This window comes from Bolinopsis microptera, chromosome 3 (assembly GCF_026151205.1).
Source record: "Bolinopsis microptera isolate Bmic1 chromosome 3, MBARI_Bmic_1.0, whole genome shotgun sequence".
NCBI classification, from domain to species: Eukaryota; Metazoa; Ctenophora; class Tentaculata; order Lobata; family Bolinopsidae; genus Bolinopsis; species Bolinopsis microptera.
Window position 1 is genome coordinate 19,418,677 of NC_087074.1, and position 20,680 is coordinate 19,439,356.

General features: G+C 37.6%; 2 protein-coding genes across 2 annotated transcripts in view; both read right to left on the reverse strand.

The window, feature by feature from the left end:
* The window catches only part of LOC134812175 (derlin-2-like), a 66,460-nt gene that overhangs the window by 3,104 nt on the left and 42,676 nt on the right, over positions 1-20,680 (reverse strand). The gene's annotated exons all lie outside the window — the stretch shown is intronic.
* LOC134812219 (dynein axonemal assembly factor 9-like) lies at positions 229-6,270 on the reverse strand. The gene has a single exon (XM_063819482.1). The coding sequence runs from the start codon at positions 3,568-3,570 to the stop codon at positions 385-387; it is 3,186 nt and encodes a 1,061-aa protein (XP_063675552.1). The 5' UTR covers positions 3,571-6,270; the 3' UTR covers positions 229-384.

The following is a 20,680-nucleotide window of genomic DNA, read 5'->3' on the forward strand; positions in this document are numbered from 1 at the left end:
CTATTTTACACAAAAAATTATATGGCATTCTTATCAGAATGTATTCTAATATAATTTACTGAGTTTCTGAAAGTTTTGAAAAAAAGATAATAAGTAATTTACTAAAGTTAAACGTAACTTTATTTGTAAAAAAAGTGAAGCCAGCTTCCAATGATAAGTGTATGATTTAATATTATAGTATAAATTATTTGATATCATAAAGTAATTTATCTTACACTGTAAAAAATACTTGATAATGAAAACTCTGACAACTGAAAACTTTGACAAAACTTGGAAAACAAACTAAACTTTGATAACTTAATTTTGTAAAAAGCGAGCACACAAAACAAATCACAAACATCACTAATATCAGTTATAATAATCCCAACCGGGACCTCGGCACAATTAACTTCCATTGAACAGCGACGACACTTTAGTGTTATCAATTTTGTGGTTGAAAAGTTCAATCTCCTCATTTCTCTTGTTTAGGAACCTTTCAACAATATCATCAAACAGTGGGTGTTCCATCTTCTTTCCTTCCATCATGGAAACGTAATGAGAGCCATTATAAAACCACCCTTCTGGAAGTTTCTCTCTCGCTGCTTCCAACTTTAGCATTTCCTTTTCTTTTGAACTCAAAGAAAATTTAGTGTATTTTTCTTTTTTTACGGGAGGTTTCGGAGCGCAGCCTTGTAACCACTGCTTCACCTGCTCTTCAGTTATTTTGTAGCCAGTGAAAATGAAACAATTCTTGCTGCCAGGAGGCAGGGGCTTGTTGAAAGTATTGAGAGAAATAGTTTCACTTCTTGGAGTACACTCCAGGGTGTAAAGGTTGTTATCCTCCGTAAACTTAGCTCTGCCTCCAACATAGAATATAGAGCCGGACATCATCAACCTATCAACATACACTCGTCCCTCCTTCTGGTGGAGACTCTTCAGATGGGACATGAAGCGAGCTTTACAGAGATCAGCTCCGAACGACACTGTCAGATATGTAATGGGAATGAAGGGAGGATTTGGTTTGTATTGTAAGGAATACCATCCTGGAGCAGTAAAATGTCTTGAAATTGGCAGGGTAGATTTAGCAAATGCATAAACTGTACACATTTCTACAAGGCTATCTTTGTCTATGTAGTTGTTTCCCACAACCTCAATAATGCTGCACGAAGGGTTCAGGGTCTTCAAGAAACTAATTCTCTCATCTTTACCTTTCTGTTTGGAAGGACTACAACCGGTAACAATGATGTTGTTAACCCATCCCTCGCTACACTGCTCAATTATTTTTGGGAAACATGTTCGGTTGCTTATAAACAGATTTCGTAAGTCAATGCAAGTGCTGACGGAGGCAACATGACACGATTGCCTGGTAAACTTATCAGGATGATGGACAATAGCAGCAACCACCTCAGGTACTTCAACATAAGCAGAAACAATGACAATAACTCGAATCGGATCATTTCCCCTCTTGCTCAGCATCTGTAGAGCTTTTTGCATGTTGTGAGCACTGAACAGCTCTTCAGAACCAAGTGGTTGTCTCAGTACAATGAAATGGTGGTCTTCTTTAGTTCCTTCTGTTACTATGGAGCAGATTTTCTCTTGGTTGCTACCAGGTATTCCAACGAGCAATGTGATGAAGATGAATGGTTCTGCTGTTTCAGATTTCATTGCTGGATTGACATCAAGTTGGTTGTAGGTGAAATTCCCCAGAGAACTTAGCATCATGTGGGGTGCAAATGCCGGGTATGTGGGATAGGAAGACTCGATCATCCTGCCCTCATCTGAAGTTCCCAAGTTGCCAACATCACTAGTTTTAACAGTCACAATATTTTCGTATCTCAGCAGGAAATCTGGAGGTAAATTTTCTGCAGACTCTGGTATATTGTACTCCCTAAACAAAGGCAGCAAAGTGTCATTTGTGAACCTCACACCTTTCCCTCGTTGCCAGAACACCAAGCAGAACCTCTTCAGGAATGGAGGTAAGCAATTAGAGGCATGTTCAAGGTAAAGTGCAACAGCGATTGATCCAGTTTTCTTTACTCTTATCTCCTTCAAGTCGTTTATTCTGATTTGAAGAAGTGTAGAATAAGGTGATGTTATGTTGATGGTGTTGTCCTCCAATCTGAACATAGCTTCATAAGTGTTAACATCGTTGCACAGCAGAGAGCACGGTACAGAGTCTGCATTTTGTGCTCCAAAATGGTTCCATTGCACATAGGTAGGAATAACGTCTGTAACGATCAGCAGCTCAGAGTCATCAGCAGAGACGTCATCATTTTTCACGATAATGTGAGACTCAAAGAATGTGTCTTGAAATACCAATGGTTTGTAGACAACTTTAGTATTTTGCAAACTAGCAATATTTGAAACAGCTGCTCCAAACACCTTCATGCTTGACTTTGAGTTTGAACTCACTTTATTTCCTTTAACATCAAAAGCTTCTAGACTCACTTCAATCTTTACAGAGCTTGCTTTGAAATTTACAAGCTGAGGATATTTGTAAGTACTGAGCTTTTCAGTGAACTTCTTTGTGAAGTATTGAAGTAGCTTTGAGGAGTTTTGTGTGGTTAAAAAGCGTTGAATAGTTCTTTGTGTAGTGGCAGCCATGGCATCATATATTGATGAAAGGAGGACCAAATCACTGGAGTCAACGTTGTCGTGTATGAAGTAAGTTCTTCCACAGCTTAGCGAACTTGGAGATTCTATAACAGAGCAAGTAATGAAGAAGGGTTTTCTAGTAACCGCATGTTTTTCCAATCCAAAAACTGTGGCACCATGAGCATGACTATCACTTGTTTGGTTGCCATGCTCTAGATAGCTCACAACAGGATCAATAGCCTTATCCAAACTGTTATCTAGAGTTTCACTTTTTATCATATTGGACACATTCATTATCATAGTATTCCACTGGAAATTTAACAAGATGCTTGTATCTTTCAGCAGATGTTTTAGAGATCCTAGATCAAAGTCACAGAACACGGAGAGCTTTTCAAAGTTGAGTGGTATTAGCGAATGAGTAAGTCCGAAAAATCCTTGTGAGCCATAGTCTTCGAGAGCGTATGCTTGAAGTAATGGCCATTTTTCAATAACCATTGGGTCGAACTCATTAGAGTCATTGGAGTACGGAATGGCAATTTTATTGACACCTTGAGTCATGGAGATAAAGGAGTAAATTTTATGGTCCTCAACTATGTTCTCATCGCTAGAGATGTTGGCATCAAGGCAGTGAATTTGAAGATCATGAACTTTGGCTAGATAGGGAAGGATGCTTTTCATGTCTTTGTGAGTGACATAAAGCTCGACTTTAGACGGCTTAATGAGCATCACAATTTCATCTGTATCAATTTCAAAGTATTTGCTGAAGCTCCCTGATTTATACATGGAGCAGCCAAATAAGATGAAATTAATGAAATGCCTACAGTCAGGACTGTAACGACTGTCAATTCCATTGATAGCAACAAAACCATCAATATTGTTATCAACCAGATATCTTTGAATTTTGTTGATTCTCAACAAGCACAATGTTGACGCATCTTTCACACATGTCTTTTTCTCAGTTTGAAATGGTTGAGATATACTTCCAATGACAACCATCACCTAAAAAGAAATAATGTAAAATAAATGAAATAGTTCAACTCAATTATAAAATTTCGCAATACATTAGAGTTAAATAGGATACAAGGATACAAGGATACAAGGATACAAAAGTGATAATTACTTTATTGAGTACACAATAGTTGTAATTCTGAAATAATTTAAGTTACACAATTCTAATTATTTACAAGTGTGTAGGGATAATTTAGAAATGTTATATAATGCTAGTTTTAGAAAAATAGATAAATCGAGTTTGTATGGTTCAATCTTATTTTAAGGTCCTATAGCATTATGCACTTGCCAGTATTTGAGTGGAAATCTGGGCTCTTATAGTAGGCTGTATAATTTTCGTTCACAGAGAGAATTGAATGGATTGCTCTTGCTGTGGCAGTGAGTGTGGTAGGATCTAGAGTTTTGTTGGAGAGCAAACCGACTAGGTCAGTAATGTTTAGGGGATGGAAATTGAATTTTTCCCTAACTGAGGAGTAGAGCAAACAGTCAATCAATACGTGACTTTCGTCCTCAATAGGCTTGAGCCCTTTGCTGAAAAAGCAGTAGGTGCACCAACGTTCTTCTCTTGGTACAAGGGGGGTTTCGTATCTGCCCCTTTCGATGTAGAGGTTGTGGCAGCTGATACGAAACCTTGTCAGACTTTTTCGAACATCCGGTATTTTGATAATTCGTAGGTATGCCTCTGGTTCGAAATCATGTTTAATTAAGTTATAGAATTCTAGTTTTGGCGAGGAGGCCTTGGCAGCTTTCCAGGTATTCACGAATTCTTCCCTCATGTTATGACTGATTTGGGTGGAGAGCTTAGATTTTGAGGAAGATGAGGGGGTGAAGTTGTATTTGGTGAGAAGCTTTGAGATGTTGGTATACCAAGGAAGTCCCAACATGATTTGTTCGTGAAATGCAGCACAGAGTAGTTCGTTTTCAGTGTTTTCAAGGCGACTATAGTAATCTATTGCAAGTTTGCAGGCTTCAAAGAATAGAGGGTGGCGCCCGCTTTCGCCCCAGCAACCTATATTTGATGCTTTTGAATGTACAGACAAAGACCACTTGATAAACTTTAGGTGGAATTTTTCATAGTGGTCTTGTGCAATGTACTTCAAGGTATGCTGGGGGTTGGCTTTGTCATCTATTTTTGAAAGGTATCTCATGGTTTTTGAGTGGGGGCATAAGACTTGACAGCCATAAAGCAGGATTGGTTTTATTAAGGAGTCAAATAGAATATTAAGGGCACGGTGTGAGAGGGCATCCTTAACTATTTTGCCTTTGAGGCCATAGAGAGCACGGAGAGCCTTGGCCCTCAGCTCAGTATTTGCTGCTGTAAACGATCCATTTCTGTGGAATATTATGCCAAGATAGCAGTATTTATCGGTGTGCTGGATGGGCTGACCTCCCAATGTGAATGTTTCATAGGACTGCTTTCGTTTGGGAGGGCTGAATATTACAATCTTAGTTTTCTTAATATTTACTTCAAGGCCCATAGTCAATGAAACAATAAGTTCCCCAAGACACCCTAACATCCAAGCCTTCTATAAAACGTGGCAACTCCAAATCTTAACAGTGAGTGATAAAACAGTTCAGTTAATATTGCTTTAAGGCCTAAAGTACAATGCACCCAATAATACAATTCAAAACCTTCCATCTCAAATTCATATACCTTAGGTGCAAAAAATTTAATGCCGAAAAATTTCAGCTAAACTCAAAACGCGGACGAAATTTTCCGGCATTAAATTTTTCGTCGACGAAATTTTTTAACGACGAAATATTTGGGACGCCTACTTTTTTGGTATTTTTTGCATCATTAAATTTTGAAAGTTAAAATTGAGTACATACGAATTAATTCAACTTCAGTTAATAATCTAATTTTGAATGATTCATATTTCATACAGTATAAGAATTGAAACATTTCATACCAAAATGATCATAATATCGTAATACTAATATCATAACATTTCTCGCCATCTAATTCTACATTAAATCCGCGAATGGATCCAGTTCACTGACAAAGTTTTCAGAGGCGGCATCGGTTATTCCTGCTTTGGAAAACCCTTTAATTATGTCGTCTTCTCTAGTTGATAGAAAGTTGTAGGTGTCTATGATCCATTCTGCGTGGAGCTTCTTTATCTTGGAAATCCTTGTATCGACGTCAATGTTGTCCTGATTAATACCAGCAGCTAGCTGTGTAGTAATACAGGTCGCGTAATACTTCTCATACTGGTCTCTCATGTGGCTCTTTACTAAACCATTAATCGAAACGTCCAATGGTTGAAAAATATGCGTCAAATTTGGAGGCACCTTTTGGACGATCATATTGAGAGATTCATACAGTGTTAACACTTCCTGAGTCTGCTGCCCCCTGAATACGTCCGATATTATTAGGCTCTTCTGTTCAGGAGGCAATCCGAGCTCTTGTTTCGTCTTCTCGATATAAGGAGCCAGTATCTTCAATACGTAATCTTTTGAAGTGTTCTCGTTGGACCAGTGGTTTGGAGTCATAGTCAGATGAAAGCCAGTGGGAAACTGAACCCCTTTCGGCAGACAGCGGTTCGTCTTTCCCTCATAAATAAGTTGAAATGGCAACAACTTCCCCGAAAGTGTGACCGCAAGATTTCCCGTGATTTGACGCTTGTCTGAACTTCCTGCTATCGGGACTATTGATGATCCCCGCGGAGCCATGGTTCTGCTGCTGACGCTTACGTACTTAAGAGGTGTTTGATCGTGGTTAATGATCAAATCTTCGGGGATTTTATGCTCTTTAACGATTTTATTGATATCACACTGGAAGCAAAGTTTTACTTCGGATAAGACACCCTCTGGCACAGGAAGTCGGGCTGTTGTGGCTACTCTTTTTACGAGCTTGACTTTCTTCCTCCTCTCATAATGATAGAGAATTTGCCTAGAGGACTCGTATGCCACTTCGTAATTAGAGTTGGGCTGTAGTTGTTTGAGAACCCCTTTCAAAACACCTCTGATGACACAACCTTTAACGATGGCCCCTCGCAACCGCAGGACATCCAAGATCTCTAGCACTTTATCAATTACAGTATCTGGAATGAGCGTTGGACGGCCTCTTTTCTTGGTTTCTAATTCATTTACAATCAGGTCTCTCTCAATACTGCTCAGTTTGTCGATCATCAACTTCTTGAAGGTCTGAGCAGTCTGACGGGTTAAGCTGGGATGTTGCTTCTTAAAGTGCTTCGCTGCGGCAACAGCACCATGTACCCTCGCGTAGTTTCCTATATCTGCTCTATCTTTAGCCGTCCACTTGTTATACTTTCCTTTCTGCTCAGCTTTCGCTATTTCCTTGTTTACAGCGGCTACGAACTGGGGTGTATTTGCAGGTAAATCATTCGAATCCAGGTTTACAGGGACACCGAAGTAAGTAAGTAAGTAAGTAAAGATTATGACATAACATCATCACAAGTGTCTACAAAATATCATTGCACTAAATAAAAAAATAATTTAAATAAATATATTTTTCCATCAACATTAATAATTTATCAAATTCAATTTTATTAATTAATAAAATCTAATACATTATCTATAAATAATTCATTAATACTTCCCAGTGGAATAAAGATTTATGAAACGCTTCTTTGCCACAAAAGGATGAAACCAAAGATATTCATTATGTGTCTCCTTATTGCTTAAATAACTGGGTCCTTCAATTTTCCCTAAAACTTCATTCGAAACATTCCAAAAATAAAAATCATTTACACTGTTTTTAGAAATCATTTCTTTCTTAAATTCTTCCAATCTAACTTTAAAGCTTAAAACTGTCAAGCAGTTCTTGACATCTGAAGGGAGTTTGTTCCAGTAAGGAATGACTCGCTCCGGAAGAAAAGAGGACTGGAGATTCTTAACTTTAGTTACACTCTTATTACACCTATTGGTTGAAACTAGATTAAGACCAGATCTGCTCATTCTGAACAAACCCGATCCATATTCAGTCAAACCACTAGTTACTTTAAAAGCTTCGATAAGGTCCCCACGTATTCGCCCCACGTATTCACCGAAGAAGTGACGAATATCGGTTCGTGGCATCGAAGACATACTGCAGCGGTTACAAACTGTGATGTTTCCTGCAACTGCACACCAACGTATACAACAGAACAAGGGTAGAACTACACTCAAAGAGAAGGGAGCCCGATTCGATACTTTCTTTTACAATCCAAGATATTTGTGAACGTGATTGAGATACCCGTCTTGATGTTTGAGATCAGGGATCATTGCTGAGACTTTTGTCTGCATAAAAAACGCTAAAATTCCAGAGAAAGTGTGAAGCTGCATGATCAAGCTTAATGGCCAGGTTCCAAATAAAAATGTACGTACAAATGAGACTAATATAAGATTTCTGTAATCTGATTTCTATGCGAGTACTGGCTTCTTCCTAATTAACCGGAGCTCACAATTCCGCCTTTTCACACTAGCAATTGTTTACGTTCAAGTTCATGTCAGTAGAAGCTGTTTTTAAAACTGTTATAGCCAGTCGTGGCTTTCATGTTTACATGAAATCGACATGGCCGAAGCCGGATCTTAGCGACAAGCTCAAAGTTCAACTGGATAAAGATAACAATGACGACCCTTTTGCGGTAGCTGTTATTAAGATCAATAACACGAAAGATAAATCAGCAGCTGGAGAAGTGGTGGGACACCTTCCGAGAGAAATAAGCAGGCATGTTCATTTCTTCATAAAGTTAGGCGGGAAAGTCGATGTCTCTGTTTATGATGTTAAATTACATAAAAGTTTGACAGCCTTGAAAGGTCTTGAAATACTACTGAATGCGTCGTTCAGAATCTCTGGGGCGAAAAAATTCGCAGTACTCGAGAGGCTTAAAGATCACATAGAGAGCAACTATAAAACACCTGTTAGAATTGTTGGAGTAGAAGAGGACGCAGCAAACAACTCTTCGGATAAAGCTGATGAAATGGAGGCAGGAGCGAAGGTAGACAGCAATTCTTCCAACAACGCTACAGTATCAGGAGCAGAAGCAGTGAGCAGTTCTTTGGACAAAGCTATTAATGAAGGAGTAGTCAGAAATTCCCCGGACAAAGTTGATAAGGTTGTCTACTACCAAATTTCTGACGATATAAGTAGCTCCGACTGTTCTGATTTAGAAGTAATTTTTGATTAATTTATTTTGAAATATATGTTTTATTGGTTTCCTAAATGTCTAAATTTGACAAAAATAGGACGAAATATTTCGCAGACGAAAAGTTTTGTGAGCAATTGACGAAATTTTTCGGACGAAATATTTCGGAATAGTTTTTTTCGCGACGAAATTTTTTACACCTAAGGTAGTCACAGTTTATGTTTATACTAGTCGTGAGCATTGAATTCTGATTTATTAAATCCTGCACAGAGAAGGTGGTACTTCTTCTTCTACAGTCCCTAGTTTTTGGATGCTGGAGCGAATTAGCATACATCCACAAAATAACAAAAATGACCACTTTTGCAACACTTTCTAGTATCGAATCCGTAACTCACACATTGCACTATGCCAATTTGTTTAGTTACAGTATGCCAACAATTTCCGTAACAAAGAAACAGTAAACAATTAAAAGAACTTAGTTAGATCTTGAGCCAATCAATGAAACAAGAAATAAATGAAACAAGAAATTTAATTTTAGCACATTTTACAGAATAAAAAGATGTAAAACAATTCATAAAATATAATGCCCATTTGGTGTATGACTTTTTGTCCTTGACTGCTAGTTTGGGTTTGGAAGGACAGGTAACTAACGGGGCAAGGAATGCGCGTGCCTGAGAGCTTTTGCACACACCGAAACGCTAGTTCAGTTAGGTTTTTAGAGACAAGGCTCATATTAGGACTAAAAGCCAATCGAAACAGGTGATATTTTGTCTCATTTCTTATTTCAGCTGAACACAATCAATATATGATTTTTGAAGGTTTCTGTTAGTACATCGTATCATTTATATTTTTGAAGAACCACCCTCCAGTATGTAGTTTCGTATCAAGTGAGATTATCAAGTTAAGAAAAATTTTGTTTTTCTTAACTTGTAAGGCTCGTTAGTCCGTGTGCCACGTGGCACCTATTCACCCTATCTATTACCTTTCGGTCATAATTCCGGTTGAGAACCAATACTGTGTCTGAACTAAACGTACATAAGCTGTTGACCTAATCTTAGATGGCACTGTGGAAGGGATACAACAAAATTAGAGATTAAAAAATTGATTTTGTCCAGCCATAAGGTCAGAAACCCTCAACAATAGTCATATAAAAACCAATTCAGTAGAGTACTATATTAATTGCAGCACACTACAATGTAAATATACTGAAGGGGTACCCTTTTTGATCTTTTGGCAGGGTCTCTCAATCACGTATCAGATCATTCAGCTGAGTCGGTCGTTGAGACATTAAACAAATGTTCAATTTCGCATAGATCCAATGGATCCTTATTAGCTACTCCCTAAAACATACATATAAACTAGACGACACTGGGATTCAAATCCTTGATGCAAGTTTGCATGAATTGGAAATATCGTCAAAAAGGCAATTCAATTTTCATATACCAAAGTTTAAAACAGCGCTCGATTTTCACAGGTGGTAAAATACGTTATGCGCGGCGCTTTCAAAATTTTATCAACAAATTGATTTCGAATAGTTACTATTTATAGATTAAATTTATTTTATGCGAAATTAATTTTTCATTTTTAGCTTGTTTGTTTTTGGACAATTTATCATTCCGCCATATTCAAAGCTAAAGAGTTTTTACTGGGCCGCGCTCAGCCTGTCATTCCGCCTAATCTCTATTCGGGCTGAGTGAAATAAGACCTCCATCGCACTGAAAAAAAGTGCGAATGCTCATTGGAAGTTAGTCTGCGCGTGACCAACATCCACGTGACCGTTAAGAACTAATTGTTGCCTCGGAAAAAAACACGTGCACGCTAACTACCAATTGGAGAAAAGTGACATATACGCTACAGGAGCCGCGCGCTGACTTAGTTTGTAAAATTTTGTTATTGAGTTTAAAATCGAGCGATGCGAGGCCGAGTGTGCTGGTCACTGCACCTCGTGTTGACACACTGTAAAGCTTGATATATATTCTGTAAGTGTTACTCTCTTCAGTTGTTTGTTGTTCCTCCAGATTTTATTTTTACTTAATTTGATGTTCGTACCAGATATGCTACAATTGTCCAGTTGTTTATATCTATAGCTGCCCTACAATGATTTCGTTTAAAGACGGAAAGATATTTAGTGCCTTACTTGAAATTAGAATTTCATCGTCCTCCGTATTTGAACTCCACTTCCGAGAACTGGTAAAATTATTTCTCCTACTATAAATTGCATCTTCAAATAATACAATACTGTAAAGGTTTATTACAGTTACTAGGCCGCGCTCAGCCTGTCATTCCGCCTAATCTCTATGTTTATGAACATAATAGCCTGAGGTCCCCAGGTAAAAGAGTTTTTAATATTTAAGTTTTAGTTACCGAAGTAATTTGTAATTTTTGATGTTTTAAGATAAAGTTGCAAAAAAATTTATAAATATTCTAACAATCTGGTTAAATCAAATTTTCAATTTGATTAAATGATTTAAAATACTAATGTAAAAAAAAGGCAATTTTTAGAGAAAAGACAATTCCTTCGACTTTACTGGGCCGCGCTCAGCCTGTCATTCCGCCGAATCTCTATTCTATGTTTATGAACATAATAGCCTGAGGTCCCCAGGTAACTTCGACTAAACTGTCCAATTTTAAGTTTATAACCTACCAAGACGCGCGCCGAGTTAGATTTGTCGATCAGTACGGTTTTAAAATTTGGAACAGTCTTAATATTCGGAACAAATATTTTACGAGTATCACCCGTTACCTAACATATTTAGTACAACAACATGTTTAGGTATGTCCATGTATGATGTAATAGTTTCTAATTCAATTACTGTTGAAAGAGTCAATGAAACAATAAATTTTCAATGAAACAACAAGTTTTATTTTACATTTCTTTAATCATAGATAAAATACAAGCTTAAACCATAAATTAGCAGTTGACTTGAAATGCAGAATTTGAAGAATTATTTGTTTGGTGATTGTTTATAATTATTTATTAAATTTTATTTGATTGTTTATTGTATTTTTATTATGGCAATTGGTTGAATTTAGTGAGGCAGGGTTAGTTTCTTTATTGTATTAGAAACATGTTTACTTTACAGTAGGCTTAATGCTGAATAGCAGGCTTAATGGCGAGTAGCAAAGTAAAGGAATGAGGGACCAAAACGCTTGGGGCTAACAATGGCCCATTTACAAACCACTTCAGACATGGCATGGACAATGATCTCAAAAAACATATTAAAAACATTTTGTATAATACGAGGGAAAAATTAACAAAAGAGGCGCCAGTACCAAGAGATAAACCCTTTCCGCAATCCAGGTCCTGGGCAAACCAGGAGAAATAAAGGATAAAGGAAAAGAAGAAGAAGAAAAATGTCTAAGTGGACATCATCAGCAAATGACTTGGCTATTTTCTTTGATGTCATTTATGCGTTTCCTGGTAGGCCGCACTCAAAGAACCAGAATAGGCTCTTCTACTAGTGATACGATCATTCTAGAATTTGGTGTACCTCAAGGTTCTGTGTTAGGACCGGTGCTATTCAACATATACATCAGATCTCTGTATAGGACCATCGAGAAATCTGGATTCAATGTGCAAGGATATGCAGATGACTTGCTCTAACCAGAGCCCTCTCGCTTGCAGTAGCGCGCGACCGCAGTACGCGTAGGCACATGGCTATGTGAAGCAGATGACCACCAGGTATATAAAACTTTCAAACCTTGTGATCAGGTAAATGTTCTGGGCATCCAAATTTTACCTGAGGACCCCAGGCTATTATGTTCATAAAGATTTGGCGGAATGACAGGCTGAGCGCGGCCCAGTAATCCAAATTGTGAATTGCGCTAGGACCATACTATACAGCGCTGGATGGTTGAATATTGCCTTCAACTTAATCCTGGAAAAACACAAATACTTATCATCGCCTCACCTCAAGTTCTAAACCAGGTCAGTATAGGGGGAGTTAAGCTATCAAATGATACCTGTATCAGATTTGTCAGCACAACAAAGAACCTTGGTGTTCAAATTGACCATCATCTTACTTTTGAGCCTCAAATCATGTCCCTCAAAAAGCATTGTTTCAGACTCCTTAGGAATGTAATAAGGAGAAAATATCTCTTTAGTAAAGCTCAGCTCAAGCTTATAATTAGTAAAACAAATTAGTAAAACAAATTTAAATTTTGGTATTTATTAATAACAATCAAAACATATCATATCATAAAAATAAAGCCGCGCGTTGGTTGACTGCCTCAGTATGGTGAATAATTTAAGCTTGAAGGTGCCCTGCGCATTTACAGAACATTATGCGGCGATCACATACGAGGACCTGTGAGCGCCAAATTTAATTTAAACTTTCTAGAAATCGTACATCACTACGAGTTACTCATGCTTTTGAATTATAGGAGTGCGGATTGTCAGGTATTTCATTCATTCATACTTAATCGGTTTAAAGCTGTATATTTAGAGCTCACTATTGTTTGAACTATGAAAGCAGAACGTAAATAATGGACAATATACCGACGACAATACCAAGGACCCGAGTGCCGCATTGACTTTTCCGGATCCGTTTTTACCGAAGGCTTATCCACCAGTTACTCATGCTGCATGTATAGTCTGATAATATTTTGTTTTATCTCTAGCAAGCATTCTGTAAGTTGGAGTGTCGTATTTATTATAGAAGAGCCAGCCAACCTCCGCATTACAATCTTTTGTATGCCAGGTTCGTTTATAAAATCTAATCATATAATAAGATTGATCCAATAGTCTAAGATGAACGGTATATCTTAGCTCATCGTTATTAAAATCCTAATGGATGAATTAATCAAGTAATGTTCCCTTCCAACACAACTAAACAACAAACAAATGCTTGCTCACCAGTGGTGACGCAATCGTAGGGGCATGCAGTTGGTTCAGATAACTCTCACCCCGACGACAGCGTCGAGAAATTATCAAATTATGCATTTGCGCCATACTGGACACATTTTATATTTAATATTTTGTGGTTTGTAGAAATTAGTGTCATCTAAAGTATAGCTTAACTGGCGAGCAAGCATCGTCCCACTCGGCGGGGACGAAAATACCGAGTCCAATCACAGAAAGTTAACCAAAAGATAAAAACAAGAGCTCGGATATCAACAAAAATCACACGCTCCAGACGACGGGGGAAGAGAGGATAGGAAGTAAGCTGCTGGGCTCAACAAATTTTGATAATTGTAAACAAATTTGTTCTTGTGCCCTATAATAATTTGGTATTGAGGTTTGACCCTGTACTGTGCGTGATAGTGAAAATGAAAGTGAATGTGAATCTGTAATGCGAACGAAATGAGTTATGGCCAGACGATTCTTCAATTTCAAAATAATAAAGTCAAAGGACTCTGTTTTAAAATACAAGCTCATTCTTATCAAAGTTTAATTCTGTCCATTCTAATTCTTCGTACCTGGACTGTATCTTGAGTAGCTCACTTTTCAGTGTTACTTTAACTAAGTTCGTTGACTTAGTAAAGCTTATCAAACTGTCAATTTTTCGACAGTCGTTCCACATTTTTGTTGATTGATAAATGAAAGAGGAGGATGGGTTCGGGGTGATGAACTGGTCTGAACGTCTTTGTGATGGTGATCTGTGGAGTAAAGATAGGAGTGAGATTGGAGATTCTAATCTGACAATTTTGAACAGTTCTAATAGACATGTGTATTTGTACAGGTTGTGGACGGTAAGAAGGCCGTTCTTGTTAAACAACGGCTTTGTATGCTCTTTTTCAAAGAATTCTCTTCCTAGGATTTGTTCATCTATACAACGTGTTCTGGCACATGTTCTAAATTTATCTAGATATGCTTCAAGGTCACCAAATAGTATTCTGATACATTTTTTCTGAGTGGTGAAGATAGGTTGAAGCATATTATTACTCGACCCACCCCATACCGATATTCCAAATCTTAGGTGTGACTCAAATAACGTGTGGTACAATTCTTTATGGTGTTTTTTCGGGATAACGTGTCGTATTCTACTGAGTCTTCCGATCTCACACCTAAGTTTCGAGTTGAGGGCTCTTATTTGAACATCCCATTTTAGCTTTTCGTCAATAATAACACCTAAAAACTTGGTCTCTTTAACTTGCTTTATTACCGTATTATTTAGAGTTAGTATATATTCTGATTCGTTATCTGCCTCATTATCAGTAGCTGTACGTGACGGATTGAAGTGAATGTAGCAGCATTTCTTTATATTTATATGTAATAGATTGCATTTCATGTACTGGTGTAACAAACGGAGAATTTCGTTTGCTCTTGCATACAGTTTTTTTCTACATTCATCTACTACGAATATGTTTGTGTCATCTGCAAATAGTATGAACTTGCCCAGATCAGTTGTTCTAAATAAGTCGTTAACATATATTATAAATAGCAAGGGTCCGAGACAAGAGCCTTGAGGAACTCCAAAGAGAACAGGCAGCTTGTCAGACTCTTCGCCCAGTACAGAGACATATTGATATCTATTAGAGAGATAACTAGCGATGAGTCTATTGGCGTTTCCACGTATTCCATAGTTGTCTAGTTTATTAAGTAGTTTTTCATGTGAGATCGTGTCAAACGCTTTAGATAGATCAATAAATATTCCAAGTACATGCAGTTTTTTGCTAAGACAGGATTCTATGTAATTCACTGAGGAGTTGAGGGCATGGCTTGTGGAGTGATTTTTTCTAAATCCGTACTGGTTCTCGTAAATCATTTTCTGGGACTGAAAGAAGCTATACAGTCTGTTGTAAATAATTTTTTCAAATATCTTACCAAAAACAGCTAAAGTTGATACTGGCCTATAGTTTTCCAGCAATTCCTCATTATCCTTCTTATAGATCGGACTGATTCTCCCAGTCTTTAAATCATCTGGGAATACTCCATTCCTCATGCATTCACTGTATAATAAAGATAGTATAGGACAGATCACTTTAGACGATTCTTTAACTACATGTATTGGGATGTCGGATGACTTCCCATTCTTCAGTTCAGATATAATCATTCTAACCTCGTCAGCTGTACAGTCATTAATGAAAATACTGGACGTGTTTGCTCTAGGCAGGTAGTCATAAAAACTAGGAAGATTGTTAATAGTTAGTTCTCCAATTTCATTATATGCCCCGTTTAAATTAGACGCTAGAGAAACAAAATACTTATTAAATTCATTGGCTATTACTCTACGATTGGTTATCTTCTCATTGTTTATAGTAAACAGTGGTTTTATTTGCCGTTTCTGTTTGCCCCGTATTTGATTAATCAGTTCCCATGTCTTCTTACTATTACCGTTTGTGTCTGCAAATTTTCCCATGAAATACTTAGTTTGAACATCTTTGCGATCTTTTTTAACCATCCTTCTATAATCCTTATAAGTTTTGTATCTAGAACGTTTTTCACAACATTTCAAGCATTGACATGTTCCACCTTTATAATCAGTTTCACCGAGTTTACATTTTTTCTTTCTAACTTTAGCCCAATTGTCATAGAGTTGGTGCTGATGCTTGATTTTGGCTATAAGCCCAGGTGTGATCCATGGGTTATTTTGTGTAGTTCTTTTGGAAGACTTAGGGGTTGCCAACTTACACGTTTTATCGATACTACTTTTGAAAACATCATGAAATACCGTGAAGTTGTCAATTACTTTATTCTCTAATTCATGTTCCAAGTCCTTAACAAAAGAGGTAACATTAGACTTACAGTAGTCGTAATATTGTTTATATTTTAGGTTACTCTTAGTGGATCCCATACTCTTTTCAAATATTTGAAAGACTGGTGAGTGGTGGGATATACGATCAGTAAGTGTGCCTGAGGCTATTATACTCTCTACATCGTTAGTTATAATATTGTCAATACACGATACTTTACAACCTGGCTTCTCATGAGTTGGCAGAGATATTAGGGGAAAAAATCCTCTACTGAACAGGACTTCCTCATAACGTTTTACAATCGCATTATCCTTATTATGTAGATCAATGTTGAAATCACCTGCCAGGTAACTGCATTTCGGCAAATTATCGAGAATTGCTGAGAGTTCTAATAATGCAACATTTACATCACCACTTGGAGGGCGATACACTACACCAACAGTGACCGGAGTATTCTTGCTGCTTATCGTAACAAATAGAGTTTCTAGGTTTTCAGATATATGGGACAAATTGCCATTTACTGTAGCACTGAGGGTATCACATACATAAAGAGCGACTCCAGTGCCTTTTCTTTTATCTTGCAAAGTGTTTTGGTAGAAACTATTGTATCCAGTCAGTTGGTAAAGGTCACTTAATTCGGGGCCTTCATTTGTTTCTGCTAAAGCAATGATCGAAAATTTCATATATCTCTGTAGTTCTATTGCCAGAGTATCAAAGTTAGATTTATTACCATCGATATTTTGAAATAATAATGATGAGTACTCGTTCATTTGGTTGCAAAATGTTTTATTAAATTCTTTAACACTATATGGGTTACAGTTATTGAGTAATCGGTTGATGTTTACAAGTGTTTCATCAATGTCAGTACTATTATTTTCAGAGTCAGTATCTTCATATATAAACGGATTGTAACGAGTACTTGCTAAGTGTACACAGTTAGGGCAGTAAAAATCTTCATATATTTTGTTTGTACTGGATTTAGTATAGCATTTATGGTGCATAGCACAGTCACACCTACAACATTCAGCAATGAATTGGCCAATGAGAATGAATTTTGTACAGACAGGGCATACCTCTTTGGTCAATTTATTCATGGGTACGGTACGTAACCTTCCCCATGTTGAGTCGCAGCAGCAGCAGGAGAGGAACCACCCATCGTCTGGGAGTATAAGCGATTGTCAACTTTATCCGATCTCTTCTTCCTTCTATCAGTCCCTCCATTCATCCTTAAAAGTATTGTATTACGTATAAGAACCCCCAGTTTTGCTGTACCACTCCAATTGAGGTGTAAATAGTCCGGTCTCTGGTTTCGTCCAATGTTCCTAGAGAATTGCTGGCTTAGGAGCCCAGCCTCATCACAGAACATGTCAAAACCAGGTACCAAAGTCACACCAAAGTTGGAATGGAGCAGCTCCTTAAAAATTAATTCATTATAATGTGCAACTTTACGATTTAGCTCAACGAGTTTGGTTGGCAGCAGCGGACACACAAATATATTTGCTTTGGGGTTAAGCGCTTGGATCATTTCTACTTTCTGAACAAATGGTTTAAAAACATTGTTCTTTATATCAGCGGTATTTTTGATCTCAGGTTTCCTGATATCATTTATACCACACATCAAGAGAACATTCCTGTATCCACATGAAACTGTAGGATTTATATCCCCCACTACCGGAGCAAAATACTGTTTTCCGGGGAGCCACTGCCCAAATGATTTTTTGGGGTCCAGTCCGAATTTGAGACCACCAGTATGCGAGTCTCCGATGATACATGTAGAGTTCCTGTTTCTAAAGCTAACTGAACGAAAAGTTAGGCTGTATCTCACCCCACCAGTTATTGCCCCATCCTCGATACAGTGGCTGTAGAACTCTTGGCTGCGTCGAGTCATGCGATACATGGATCTTGGCACACATTTATGGTCATCATTGTCTGCAGCATCATTGTCTGCAAATTGGACTACTGCAATGCTATTTATTATGGAATTAGTGACAACCTCATCCACCAACTCCAACTCGTTCAGAATGCAGCTGCTAAAGCTATAGTAGGACTATATAAATATGATTATCTAGGAGACACTCTGAAAGACCTTCATTGGCTGCCTATTAGTTACAGAATTCAATATAAGTTATTGCTTCTTGTCTATAAATGTCTTAATGGTATGGGACCAGATTATTTAAGTGATATGTTTAAATATGCCAATTATAATCATCTTATCTATTTGACTGAACCTAGAGTATATTCACAGTATGGAGAAAGATCGTTTCAGAAAGTTGGCCCTAAATTATGGAATGAGCTGCCTCTTGAAATTAAGAATTGCATGTCACTGGAATCTTTTAAAGTGTATCTGAAAACGTTTCTTTTTAAACGTGCTTTTAATATTAATTAATTTACTATTTTTTCAACGTTTCTACTGTTAAGTGCATACCCTTAACCTTGTAATTTAGTGTATCAAGTCTTTACAATTTTCTATGGTTTGGAACCTAAATGTTGATTGCTTTTCAGGTTTTCTTGTATCCTGACTTGTTTTCGTGGCACACCTGTGCATTTTAAGTTGTTGTGCCACTATAATCTATAAGTTTAAATTATTATTATTATTATTATTATTATGCTTAATTTGTCTGAAACTGACCCTAGTGCAGTCAGCAGTGCATGTTCGATCTCCTTCGTGTCTCATCAATCCCTAAAGTGACCAGTACTGATGGCAAAATTAGTCAAATGATCAATTTACCTAGCTTGCTAGTCTATTGATCGCTTCTCTTATAGATGTGCAGGAAGCTCCAGGAGTCCATACACCATAGTTCTCGAAATCAATACAAATTTGTGTTTTAGTCTTCATGGCAAGAAGAAACCGCTTTGCGCTATCATACTCTAGAGGGTAGAGATATGTTTTATTCTTCTCTTGAAAAGCTAATACAAATCCTTTAATGGGAGAGTATTTGATGCACCTTCTGCAAACAAGAGCCACTTTGGTCTACTTGCTGTGAGGTGTCTCAGCTACATGTGTTCGGGTTATACCCCTCCCCTTTTAAAAATCAAAACGGAGACCCCTGACTATTATCGTGGGTTAGTGCTCCAGACGTGGTGAATCTGGTGCTATTGAAGCTCTTACAACTTGCTACTTTTGCCAACTGCTTCTGGTTAAAGTATCGCCCTATATCTGGAACCGAAACGGGCATAGTTATAATTGTCCCACAAGGTCAGCGTCAGCCTGCTAATTTATCGTTCCTCTTATCCAATGGGAAAATAATTGAACTTTCAGTCAGTCACTAATAAGTGTTCACTAATCATTTGGTATTTTATGCACTGTTCCGCAAGTTTCACTATGCGGCACCGTGCTTAAGTTGCAATCACTAGTTAATAAAGAATAAATGATTTCCCCTTATCCTGCTACAGCTGTTGCATGATTATCACTCTCAGTGCTAACAAAAGAATCTTTACAAACTTGTATTTTATGTATGCTATGATTAACTTATATATTGTGTGAATGTGCCACATTTGTCTTCCAAATGCAGGATTGTGACTTCAGTTGACACAGTTCGCAGTAAACCACTTAGCATTTGTATCGTTTTTAGCTTCTTATCAGCAGTTATTATCTGCAAGTGTTACACGGGGTACACGCCACGCTAACTAAACTTGATGGATTTCTCTGTAGACTTACTACACGCAGTGGAAAAGTATATAATGCAATCGGAGTTTGGAAAGCTCATGAAAGCTGTGAAACTCTCGTCTTCCTCTGATATCAACCAGGGTGTTCTAAAAAAACTGCTTAAGGGTCTGCTTGTAAATTTCCTCAGCAACATAGTGATTTTAATGGACAGCAATATAAACCTATGCAAGTCTGCAGCCAGCAAAACAGATCAGATGAAAACAGAACAGATAGACATGCAAAAGCAGCTGATTAACAGACAGCAGGATCAGATCGACTCGGTGCAGAAAACTGTAAAAAGTTGGGCAGATGTCGTCAAGAAGAACAGCGCCCAATCAGCTTACAGCAAAAAATGTGAAAGAAGCCGTGAGATCAGTGAATGAGGAAGAAGAAAGATCAAGAAACTTGATTATCTACGACGTTAAGGAGATGAAAGAAGGGGAGCGCGCAGTGGGAGGACGTATAACACATTGATATTCTCCCAGCCTTTATTAGGTTATGTTAGTTTTTCAGATGTGGACAATATACTAAGGAACGCACACAAACTTTAAACAAATGTAGAGTTTAAGTCAGTTTATCTTGCACCGGATAGGACAAATGAGCAGAGAAGGCTACACAGTGGACTTGTCGAACAGATGAAAGAACTAATAAAGCAGGACAATAGCAAGCGTTATTTTATCAGAGACAATAAAGTTAATTGTGTTAGCCTTATCTACAAGTACACTGA

Coding starts and splice junctions, on each gene's coding strand:
- LOC134812219 (XM_063819482.1), bottom strand. CDS start 3,570: ATGGTTGTCATTGGAAGTATATCTCAACCATTTCAAACTGAGAAAAAG.